General features: G+C 43.2%; 1 protein-coding gene across 3 annotated transcripts in view; it reads left to right on the top strand.

Annotated features, from left to right (window-relative positions):
• The window catches only part of mkln1 (muskelin 1, intracellular mediator containing kelch motifs), a 162,050-nt gene that overhangs the window by 66,329 nt on the left and 83,037 nt on the right, over positions 1-12,684 (top strand). For all 3 annotated transcript variants that reach the window (XM_078235844.1, XM_078235843.1, XM_078235845.1), the window contains exon 6: positions 2,504-2,696. In XM_078235844.1, the coding sequence (XP_078091970.1) occupies positions 2,504-2,696 (193 nt within the window). The remainder of the gene's footprint in view (positions 1-2,503; positions 2,697-12,684) is intronic.

The following is a 12,684-nucleotide window of genomic DNA, read 5'->3' as shown; positions in this document are numbered from 1 at the left end:
ACAGTGACCCAAGCCGGGAATCGAACCCAGGTCCCTGGCACTGTGAGGCAGCAGTGCTAACCACTGTGCCACCGTGCCGTCCATATAACAACCTTTATCTTGCATTAATGTAGCTATTAAAAATTCCACATTCTCTCATTGTTCTCTTAGATTCTTTGTTTTTGGTCCATTCCGCAAGCAGAAATCAGCCGTTATGGTTGAGTTTACCCTTCCAGCCATATAATGATGTGATTAGGACTTTGACAATAAAGTATTGTTTAAAATGAGCTGGATAATGCTTGCCTTGCACACCATGTCCCTTCAAGCTTTTAAAAGGCAGACTGGCTCTCAGTTTATTAAATTCATGTTTATGGTTGTTAAACTTGGCAGAACGTGACATCTTGAATACTGTGTGCAGTTTTGGTCTTATTTAAGGAAGGATGTAAATGTGTTAGAGGTGACTCAAGGGAGATTGGTGCCTGGAATGAGTGGGTTGTCTTATGAGGAAAGGTTAACAAACTGGGCTTGTTTCCACTGGAATTTGGAAAAGTGAGGGGTAGCTTGATTGCGTAATATAAGATCCTAAATGGTATTGAGAAGATGGATGTTGAAAAGGTGCTTCCTCTTGTGGGTGAGTCCAGAACTAGGCGGCACTGTTTTAAAATTGGGGGGGTTGCCCTTTTGGGATAGGTGAGAATTTGATGATTCTTGAGAGTTGTGCAACTTCGGAACTCTCTGCCTCAGAAGACGGTGGGGGTGGGGTTATTGAATATTTTTAAGATGGAGTTAGGTCGATTTTTGTTAGTCAAGGGAATCGAATGTTATTGGGGGCAGGTGGGAATGTGGAATTCAGAGCACAAGCAGGTCAGCCATGATCATCTTGAACGGCAGAGCAGGCTCATGGGGCCGAGTGGCCGCGAAATTGTGGCAGGCAACAAAGTCGGGATGATGGATAGGTACTCGAATTGGCGTGATGTGACTGGTGTGTCCCACAAGGATCTGTGTTGGGGCCTCAATTTGTTTGCATCATTTATGAAACCAAAAGAGAAGATGCTGAAAAATCTCAGGTCTGGCAGCAGCTGTAAGGAGAGAAAAGAGCTGACGTTTTGAGTCCAGACGACCCTTTGTCAAAGCTTTTTTACACATTATTTATGACTTGGCATGGAAAGTCATGCATCTAAACTTACTGATGATACAAAGTTAGGCAGCATTGTGGACAGTATAGATTATAGCATAAAATTACAAAGGGACATTAATAGACTGGGTGAACAAGCAAAACTATGGCAGATGGATTTCAGTCTAAGCAAGTGGGAGGTTATTCATCTTTGACTGAAAAATAATAGATGAGTACTTTGTAGATGGTATGAAGTTAAATACAGTGGACGTCCAAAAAGACTTTGGGAGTTCAGATGCATAGATCTTTAAAATGCCACAAACCGATGCAGAAAATAATCAAGAAGGCTAATGGAATGCTGGCCTTAATATCTAGAGGACTGGAATATAAAGACGCAGACGTTCTGCTGCAGCTATACAAAACGCTGGTTAGACTCCACTTGGGGTACTGTAAGCAGATATGGGCACCACTCAGGAACGACATATTGGCCTTGGAGCAAGTGCAACTTAGATTTACAAGCATGATATCTGGACTTCCCGTTTAATTATGAGGAAAGATTTTCCAAATTAGACCTGTAAGTTAGACTGAAATCCATCTGCCATAGTTTTGCTTGTTCACCCAGTCTATCAATGTCCCTTTGTAATTTTATGCTATGATCTACACTGTCCACAATGCTGCCTAACTTTGTATCATTAAATTCAGATGTATGACTTTCCATGCCATTATCCAAGTCGTAAATTTTGTGAACAAATTGAGGCTTTCTCTACACCCTAGCTATGACTGTCACACTACATTCTGCACTCCTTTTCTTCTCTATGAACGGTATGCTTTGTCTGTATAGCGCACAGGAAACAATACTTTTCACTGTAAGCTGATGCATGTGACAAATCAAATTAATAAGTGAAATCAAATGTTTTCTCTCATTTAGGAGGTTAAGGGGTGATCTGATCGAAGTCTTCAAAATGCTGGAAGGAAAAGGCAGGGTAGGTAAAGCTAAACAATTTCCACTGGTTGGAGATTCTAGAACTAGGTGGCACAGTCTAAAAATTAGTGCCTGACCATGCAGGAGAGCTGTTAGGAAGCACTTCACACACAGGATGGTAGAGATTTGGAACTCTCTTCTACAAATGACAGTTGATGCTAGATTAGTTGCATCTTTAAATCTGAGAGAGATTTTTTGTTTAGCAAGCGTATTAAGGGGCATAGGCCAAAGGCAGGAATGTGGAGTTAGGCCACAGATCGGCCATGATCGCATTAAATGACGGAACAGGGTCTAGGGGCTGAAACGGCCAACTCCTATTCGTATGTTCCTACTTTGGCTGTTATTTCGTATGATTGTGATTGAAGTATGGCGACTAAAACTTCATAGCATAAAAATGTTTTTTCAACTGTTTCCTTATGTTCCAGTAGTACCGTGAACAAGAAGCAATTAGGCTATGCCTGAAACACTTTCGCCAGCACAACTACACTGAGGCCTTTGAGTCACTGCAGAAGAAAACAAAGATTGCATTGGAACATCCAATGTTAACTGAACTGCACGACAAGCTGGTTCTTAGAGGTGACTTTGATGCTTGTGAAGGACTGATTGAAAAAGCAGTCAATGGTGAGTCTGCCCATTGTCTTGATGTTTTCCCATCTAACTAAAACAAATAGGGTCCTCAATCAAGTCCAATTTTTTTCCAGAACACTACTTGCATTTTCTTTGTTCAAACGTGTTGAGTGGATAACGGTGACCAGTGTCCACAAACGATTTAGCTTTTGTTTAAAGCAGTGTTACCTGTTTCCCCACACAATGCATGCTATGTGATGCACATGGCAAAATTTTGCATGGAGTTCCATTTGTACAATAGGAGATGAGTGAGAGTGGCATAATGGATGGCTGCATATACTTTGTGAACATGGTTAAGTCTATCGAATCAGCTGTACTTTCTTTCAGATTTCCTCCCCTATCTGAATAGTGTTCAATTCTGGTCGCCACACTACCAGAAGGATGTGGAGGCTTTGGAGAGGGTACAGAAAAGATTTACCAGGATGTTGCCTGGTATGGAGGGCATTAGCTATGAGGACAGGTTGGAGAAACTTGGTTTGTTCTCACTGGAGCGACGGAGGTTGAGGGGAGACCTGGTAGAAGTCTACAAGATGATGAGAGGCATGGACAGAGTGGATAGTCAGAATCTTTTTCCCAGGGTGGAAGAGTCAATGACTAGGGGGCATAGGTTTAAGGTGCGCGGGGTAAGTTTTAAGAGATGTACCAGGTAGATTTTTTACACAGAGTAGTGGGTGCCTGGAACTCGTTGCCAGGGGAGGTAATGGAAGTGGATACGGTAGTGATTTTTAAGGGGCGCCTTGACAAGTACATGAATGAGATGGGAATAGAGGGATATGGTCCCCGGAAGGGTAGGGGGTTTTAGTTAAGTCAGGCAGCATGGTCGGTGCAGGCTTGGAGGGCCGAAGGGCCTGTTCCTGTGCTGTAATTTTCTTTGTTCTTTGTTTTTTGAATTGAAGTGCGATGAGTTAGACTAATTGAAACCTCGTACAAATATAAAGACAAAGATTAGTGAATATATGTCCCTTACAGTCCAAAACAGGAGAATTTATAATAGAGAACAAGGAAATGGTAGAGCAATTAAACGTCCACTGTAGTTCTGTCTTCATAGAACAACACACAGATAACTTTCCAGAAATGCTAAGGAACCAAGGATCTAGCGAGGAGGAGGAATTGACGGAAATTAGTATTACTAGAAATTGTGCTGAGGAAATCGGGCGGTAGGGCGGCACAGTGATTAGCACTGCTGTCTCACAGCGCCAGGGATCTGGGTTCAATTCCGGCTTTGGGTCACTGTTTGCACATTCTCCCTGTGTTTGCGTGGGTTTCCTCCTGGTGCTCCGGTTTCCCCTCTCAGCCTAAAGATGTGTGGGCCAACCCAAAGGTTGATTGGCCATGCTAAATTACCCCTGAGTGTCAGGGTGTCTAGCAGGGTAAATACATGGGGTTACGGGGATAGGGCCTGGGTGGGGCTGTTGGTGCAGGTTCAATGGGCCAACTGGCCGCCTTCTGCACTGTCTGGATTCTATGAAATTAATAGGACTGAAAGCTGATAAATCCTCAGAGCCGGACAATCTACATCCCAGGGTATTGAAGGAGGTGGCTATGGAAATAGTGGATGCATTGATTGTTAATTTCCAAAATTTTGGAGATTCTGGAGCAGTCCCGACAGATTTGAAAATGGTGCATGTAATCCCATTGTTTAAAAAAGGAGGAAGGGAAAAAAACCGGGAATTACAGACTGGTTAGTTTAACATCCATATTAAGGAAAATGCTGGAGTTGGGAATGTATGTGAGATTGGGAATAAAGGACACTTAGAAAATATCAACAGAATTACACAAAATTAACATGGATTTATGGATGGGGAGACCCAGTTTGACAAAACTGGGCATACAATCATAGAATCCCTACAGTACAGAAGGAGGCCATTCGACCCACCAAGTCTGTACCGACCATAATCCCACCCTGGCCCTATTCCCGTAACCCCATGCATTTATCCTGCTAATCCCCCTGATGCTAGGGTCAATTTAGCATGGCTAATCAACCTAACCTGCACATCTTTGGACTGTGGGAGGAAACCAGAGCACCCGGTGGAAATCCATGCAGACATGGGGACAATGTGCAAACTCCACACAGACAGTCACCCGAGGCTGGAATTGAACCTGGGACCTTGTCTCTGTGAGGCAGCAGTGCTAACCACTGTGCCATTGTGCCCCCCTCAAAGCTAGTAGGGATAAGGGATGTGATGCATTTGGTTTTTGAGAGAGCTTTTGATTAAGTTCCACATAAGAGGTTAGTGTGCAGAATTAAAGCACATGGGGTTGTTGGCAATATGTTGACATGGATTGATAATTGGTTAGCAGACAGGAAACAGAGTAGGAATAGATGGGTCTTAATTGAAGTGGTGGGTGGTGACTAGTGCCACAGGGATCTGTGCTCGGGACCCCAGCTATTCACAATATACATCAATGATTTGAAGCCAAAAGTAATACTTCCTCCTTTGCTGATGACAAGAAACTTGATCAGAACGGCATTTAGAGGCTTCAAGATGATTTGGACAAGTTGAGTGTGTGGGCAAATACATGGCAGGTGCCATATAGCGTGGGTAAATATGAAGCATGCTGATATAGCAAGCAGTTAGGAAGGCAAATGGTATGTTGGCCTTCATTGCAAGAGGACTTGAGTACAGAGGCAAGGATGTCCTAACTGTGCAGGGCCTTGGTGAGACCACACCTGGAGTATTATGTGCAGTTTTGGTCTCCTTATCTAAGAAAGGATATACTTGCCATAGAGGGAGTGCAGCGAAGGTTCACCAGACTGATTCCTGGGATGGCAGGATTGTCATATGAGGAGATTGGATCAACTGGGCTTGTATCCACTGGAATTTAGAAGAGAGAGAGGATCTAATTGAAAGGTATATGACCAGAGAGCATGGAGAGCCTGGCCGTCTTAGAAACAGCCAGGAAAAACATGTTTGCTCAGATAAATGGAATTAAAATAGACATTCAAAGTGTAGGTATGTGCTGCAATGGGAGAGTTAGGATATCGGAGCTATGAACTTCGATTACTCCTAAGCTTGAATGAAAACTTCTTGGGAACAACGTTAAAATCTCCCTATACAATTGATGTTCAGTTCAACATAAAACGTTTGAATTTTTATTCTTCCAGAGGTCTTGACAGAAACATCCAAGAACATATTTTTCAATTTAAGGGGTGGGATTGATTTGTCTTGCTTGATTTTCAGTTTTTTGTTTTGAATAATTGTACTTCTGTTTTTGACATTATTGTTGTTGTGTGATTTGGGGCTTTGAACTCAAACTGTGCTGTCAGGGCCTTGGCTCCATCAGATGGCTGTCTGTTTTAAGGAATCTCAAGAATTTCAGATGCAATGACCCAGATTGCACCATACCATCAAGCACGAAAGGGAAAAGGCTAATTAATTTAGCTTCATATCTAGTTACTTATTATTACTGCCTCACATACAGGAAGTTGCATCAAAGCCCAATCAGAATCAGAATAAGAATCAGAGGTTTACAGCATGGAAACAGGCCTTTCAGCCCAACTAGTCCATGCCGCCCTTTTTAAAAAAAAATGACTGAGCTAGTGTCAATTGCCCATGCTTGGCCCATATCCCTCGATAGCCATCTTGTCTGAACGCTTTTTAAAAGAAAGAATTGTACCTGCCTCTACTACTACCTCTAGTAGCTTGTTCCTGACACACCACCCTCAGAGAAATTGTCCCTCTGCACCCTTTTGTATCTCACCTTAAACCCATGTCCTCTAGTTTTGGACTCGCATGCCTTTGGGAAAAGATATTGGCTATCTAGCTGATCTAAAATGTCCCCTCTGTTCCCAAAAGGCCCAATATACACATTCTTATAGTTAGATAATGACTTCCACCTGCAAGCTGACATTAAATAATTACTAGTGGCTGATTGAAGTCACACTGGAATTGACCCAAAAAAGGAACTGACCTGCATTATACAACAGACTCTACATGAACAAGAGCTACAATGGAAACATCACTAAAGGTAAGCATGCAGGTGGTAAAGATGACAAATGGCATGTTGATCTTCATTGCAAGAGGTTTTAAGTACAGGAGCAGGGTTGTGTTGCTGCAATTATACAGGGCCTTGGTGAGGCCACACCTAGAGTATCGTGTGCAGTTTTGGTCTCCTTTTCTGAGGAAGATGTTCTTGCTCTCGAGGGAATGCAGCAAAGGTTTACCAGGCGGATTCCAGGGATGGCGGGACTGATAGAGATTGACTAAGTTAGGATTGTTTTTGCTGGAGTGCAGACGATGAAGGAGAGTTCAGAGACTTACAAATTTCTAACAGGACTAGACAGGGTCGATGCAGGGAGGATATTCCCAATGGTGGGGGAATCCAGAACCAGGGGTTACAGTCTGAGGATTCAGGGTAGACTATTTAGGATGGAGGTGAGGAGACATTTCTTCACCCAGAGTGGCCAGTTGTTAGATTGGTGTATATGGCAGCTATCGTTCTCAAACTCATTCCTACAAACAGCAATGCAATCTTTGGCTGGTTATTTTTTTGGTTGCTGTGTTTGAGGGAATCCTGAGCAGATTATAGGAAGAATAACACGGTTATCCTTAAATTGAGTCATTTGATCGCTGATCACGGGAGCAGGCCTAGGTCCATGTCTGGCCTGATGTGACAATGCCTCCAATAGTGCAGTGCTTTCTCAGCATTTTTATTTTGCAATTTGGAGAGTTATGATCAAATGGAATTTCAAGCTTTTATCACCCACTATTTCACACAGCAAAGGGACCCAAAGAGAAGCCCTTTGTGAAGTGAGGTGGACATGACATCATAGTTTTTCTCCGATTTCCAGTGGGAATGGAGCACAGCATGATCTGCATCAAATTGGCACAGACTTAGAAATTTCACTGAGACTAGATGAAAGTTGGTGAGAACTTAAGAACAAGAGTAGGCTTTTTAACCTCATGGGCCTGTTTGACCATTCAATTAGATCATGGCTAATTTATGTCTCCGCTCATTTATCAGCTGTTGATTCATATTCCTTGGTAATATGTTTATCTCAATCTTGAAAACTTCAAATCAATCAGTTGAATTTTCAATTCACAGCCATTTTGAGGAAGAGTGTTCCATGCTTAGAATGAAAATCTGCTTCCTGATGTCATGCTTGAATAATTTGGCTCAAATGTTAAGACTGTGTTCCCACCCCCTGCCCACCATAGGAAGTAGCATCTCTATATTTACTCTATCAAATCTCTCTCTATCATTTTAGACATTGTGATTAGATCAGTCCTCAAACTTCAGAACACCAGGAAATGCAAATGTCATGCATTATACCTTTAAGCCCTGGTATTCGTGGTAGGAGCAATGACAGATTGTTGTAGTAAGGATGGCTATCTGAAATTGGCAATGATGGAGAGAGGTTTCCTATGCAGTGGTTAACCAGATGCTTGTTGACACTGGATTCCTGAAATAATGTGTAGAATCAAAAAATGATAGAGCCCCAAAGGAGGACTCCCAGTATCATAGAAACCTTACAGTACAGAAAGAGGCCATTCGACCCATCGAGTCTGCACCGACCACAATCCCACCCAGGTCCTACCCCCATATCCCTACATATTTCACCCACTAATCCCTCTAACCTACGCATCTCAGTACACTAAGGGGCAATTTTAGCATGGCCAATCAACCTAACCTGCACATCTTTGGACTGTGGGAGGAAACCGGAGCACCCGGAGGAAGCCGACGCTGACACGAGGAGAATGTGCAAACTCCACACAGACAGTGACCCAAGCCGGGAATCGAACCCAGGTCCCTGGAGCTGTGAAGCAGCAGTGCTAACCATTGTGCTACCGTGCCGCCCACTTCCATTTCTTTGTAGCTTCTGGCTGTTCTTCCATGGCAGAAGGATTGACAGAGGTATCATTTGTGCTGCCTTAAATGTCATTAATTTTAAGCATTCAGTTGAATAGGACTGAGGGACCCATATAAACATTTGATGAGTTGGTCACAGATCCAGTAGTCTAGTTTGAGTGAATGCGATTGATGCTGTGCTGACATGTTGAATTAAAACCTTGTGGAATTGGTAATTTTAAAAAAGGTTCATCTTTAATTTGATTTTAAACCCAAGTTGCCACGTATTGTAACCAAAGCAATATAATTGTGGGCAAGTGAATATTCTGCAGTCTGGGGAATTAAACTAAGTTGGTGCTGTTTAGCCAACATTACTGAAACCCAAGGAAATGGGTTTAAGATCTGCTGTTAGTACAGAGTGCCAAAATAACTCTTGTTACATGTCTTCCTACATTAGTCTATTTCTTTCTTTCAGCAGTAAGATATGCTAGCACGTTTGATGCATTTCAAGCACAAAGAGCTGAAAACCAGAGAATAAATTTGCAGTTTGTATTCTTGTTCAGCTTGATTTGTGCCTGAGACACATACTGTTAGTAGCATGGTGCTTGATATCAGAGATCAGAAGTTTGTGTTGGTAACCTGTACCATTTTAACGCATTGGTTATGGAGGGTCAGTCATCTTAGCTTCAGGACATTTCTGCAGGAGTCCCTTAGGGTAGTGTCCTAGACCCAACCAACTTCAGCTGCTTCATCAATGACCTTCCCTTCATCATAAGATCAGAAGTGGAGAAGTGGGGATGTTCGTCGATGATTGCACAATGTTCAGCACTATTCGCGACTTCTCAGATACTGAAGCTGTCCATGTTCAAGTGCAGCAAGATCTGGACAATATCCAGGCTTAGGTTGACAAGTAACATTCACGTCATACAAATGCCAGGCAATGACCATCACCAATAAGAGACACTCTTACCACTACCCCTTGACATTCAATGGTGTTACCATCACTGAATCTCCCACTGTCAACATCCTTGGGGTTACCACTGACTAGAAACTCAACTTGACTCGCCACATAAACACAGTGGCTACAAGAGCAGATCAGAAGCTAGAAATACTGCGGCATGTAACTCACCTCCTGACTGCCCAAAGCCTATCCACCATCTACAAGGTACAAGTCAGGAGTGTGTGGAATACTACCCACTTAGCTGGATGAGTGCAGCTCCAACAATACTCGACGCTTGACACAATCCAGGACACAGCTTGATTAGCACCGCATCTACAAACATGCACTCCCTCCACCACCGTGCTCAGTAGCAGCAGTGTGTACTATCTACAAGATGCACTGCAGCAATTCACCAAAGATCCTTCGATAGCACCTTCCAAACCCACAACCACTTCCATTTAGGAGGACAAGTGCAGCAGACACATGACAACATGACTACCTTCAAGTTCCCTTCCAAGCCACTCACTATCCTGACTTGGAAATATATCACCATTCCTTCGCAATCCTGGAATTCCCTCCCTAATGGCACTGTGGGTCCACCCACAGCACATGGACTGCTGTGATTCAAGAAGGCAGCTCACCACCACCTTCTCAAGGGCAACTTGGGATGGGCAATAAATGCTGGCCAGCCAGCGACGCCCATGTCCCACAAATGAAGTACAAAAAAATGGAAAGGGTTAAATGTTCAGATGCATAAAGTCAAGTTTTGGCTCATGGGGGTGTACGTGCTAGCTTATGAAAGGTGGTGATGTAAGTGAGGTCAAGATGCAAGAGAGGTGTGAAGGGCAAGGGAAAGGACCAAGGAAGGGAGTATATATGGTATGTCACTTCAGAGGTAAGTGCTATGGCACAGAGTGAGGCTTACTGGAGTGTTCCTTAATTTGTGTTAAATTGACTTGATGGATGTCAAAGATGGATTACTTAATAAAAGATGAATAGCCCAACTCATAACTCATATTTTTCTTGTATAATGGGAGGTTGTTGTGACAAGATGCATTGTAATTTTGCAGACGAGCATGTTCTTGACTTGGTCTTTTTGGTAAAAGTTTTCGATATACACCACATGGCAAAGCAGAAAACATTTAGCGCATTACCTTTTGAGACGAAGGCTCCCTGTGTATTTAAGCTTCACCTTAGTTTAGGAAGCCTTCAATAAGTTATACAGATGGCTTTAAGTGAATAAATATTGGACTTTAGCCATGCTTTTTTGTTGTTTCCAGTACATACAACATGATAGAAAGTTAGCATGTTGTTTATTTACCCATGCATTTTTCCTCACCCTATCTGCACACTCCTATGGGGGCGGCACGGTAGCACTGCTGCCTCACAGCGCCATGGACCTGAGTTCAATTCCTGGCTTGGGTCACTGTCTGAGTGGAGTTTACACATTTTCCCCGTGTCTGTGTGGGTTTCCTCCGGGTGTTCCGGTTTCCTCCCTCAGTCACAAAGATGTGTAGGTTAGGTGGATTGGCCATGCTAAATTGTCCCTTAGTGTCAGGGGACTAGCTAGGGTAAATGCATGGGGTTCTGGGGATAGGGCTTAGGTGGGACTGTGGTCGGTGCAGACTCGATGGGCCGAATGGCCTCCTTCTGCATTGTAGGATTCTATGATTGGAACATTGAGTGGGTAACTATAATATCATAAATGCGAGGAGAGAAGTCCATCATGTTCCCACTGCCTTCCTCACAAGTGAGATAATAAATAATTAATTGAACACATTCCCCCTCCTTATATCTAAAATGTAATACTTTTAGTCAGTGCCTTTGGGAGAATGGAACAAAATTCTGTCATTTTATATTTTACCAGGAATGCAAGTTTCATTTTAAATTTATTTCCAGTGGCTGTGTAATAATGCTTTATTAGCAGTGAATAATTATTCAGCTTGGAACAACATTCTTGAACATGAAGACCCAGAATAAAGATCATCACCCTGAAATGTTAACTCTTCCGTCCTCTCCACTGATGCTGCCAGACCTGCTGACCCCCCCTTACTTTTGCATGTACAATTATTCCGGTTCATCTACAGAAATGATTTGGTTTAAAAAAAATGGTTCAGCAAAGGTCTCCATCCTGTTCTCTTGTATTGAGCTGAATATTTTTAAAATAAGCTGGTTTACAATCTAAGTTGTTTGGAAATATTAATGACCTGACATTCTGAATGATTTGGTTGCATAGCTTTAAACTATTTCACTGAAAGAATAATTGAAATGCTCCCCCCCACTCCCCACCCCTGCCACGCCAGCTGTAAAGCCCTGGGTTCCCCTCAGCTGAGTTTAAATACAAATTTTCGAATCGCAATGATATTGGTTTTCATTTCATGTAGAATTAATGGGGCAATTCTACATGAGTGGTATATTTTTGGGAACTTATTTTTAAACCTTTTGTTGATTCTTGGGATGCGGGCATTGCTGGCTAGGCCAGCATTCCTTACCATCCCTAATTGCCTGCCAGATCTTAGTTAGGATGACTTTGCAGGGTTGATGGGGCTGAACATGCCATTGTTATTTCTGGTGTCTAGATCAATGCCAAGTGGTCCATCAGGTTTCATTCCTTTTAGACATTTTAGCGAGTTGATACAACTGACTGAGCTGCCACCTTCAGCTGTTGCAACCCATGTGAAGTAAGTACTCCCACAGTGCTGTTAGGGAGAGAGTTCCAAGATTTCGACCCAGCAACAATGAAGGAACAGTGATAAATTTCCAGGTCAGGATTGGGAGTGGCTCAGAGGGGAACTTGCAGGTGTTGGCATTCCAGGTATCTGCTGGCCTTGCCCTTCTAGATGGTCGTGATTGTGGGTTTGGAGGATGCTGCCTGAGGAGTTTTGGTGTGTTGCTGTCGTGCATCTTGTAGATAGTACGTTGAAGTCCCCCACCCAGAGCACATTCTGTGCCCTTGCCATCCTCGTTGCTTCCCCCAGGTGGTGTTTTAACAAGGAGGAGTGCTGATTCATTGGGTTACCCTGATTCCATGATGTTGAGGATTCTCAACGCAACTCCCTCCTGACTATACCACTGTGCCACTGACACAGTTGCTGGGTGTGTCCTGCAAGTGGACAGGACGTACCCAGGGATGATGATGGTGGTGTCTGGGCATGATTTGTAAGGTATGATTCAGTGAGCATGGCTACGTCAAGCTGTTGCTCGACTAGTCTGTGACACAGCTCTCCCAATTTTGGCACTGGCCCCCAGATG

Source organism: Mustelus asterias, chromosome 19, assembly GCF_964213995.1.
Source record: "Mustelus asterias chromosome 19, sMusAst1.hap1.1, whole genome shotgun sequence".
In the NCBI taxonomy this organism is placed as follows: Eukaryota; Metazoa; Chordata; class Chondrichthyes; order Carcharhiniformes; family Triakidae; genus Mustelus; species Mustelus asterias.
Note: the sequence above shows the minus strand (reverse complement) of the source record. Positions and strands in the feature narration are given on the sequence as shown.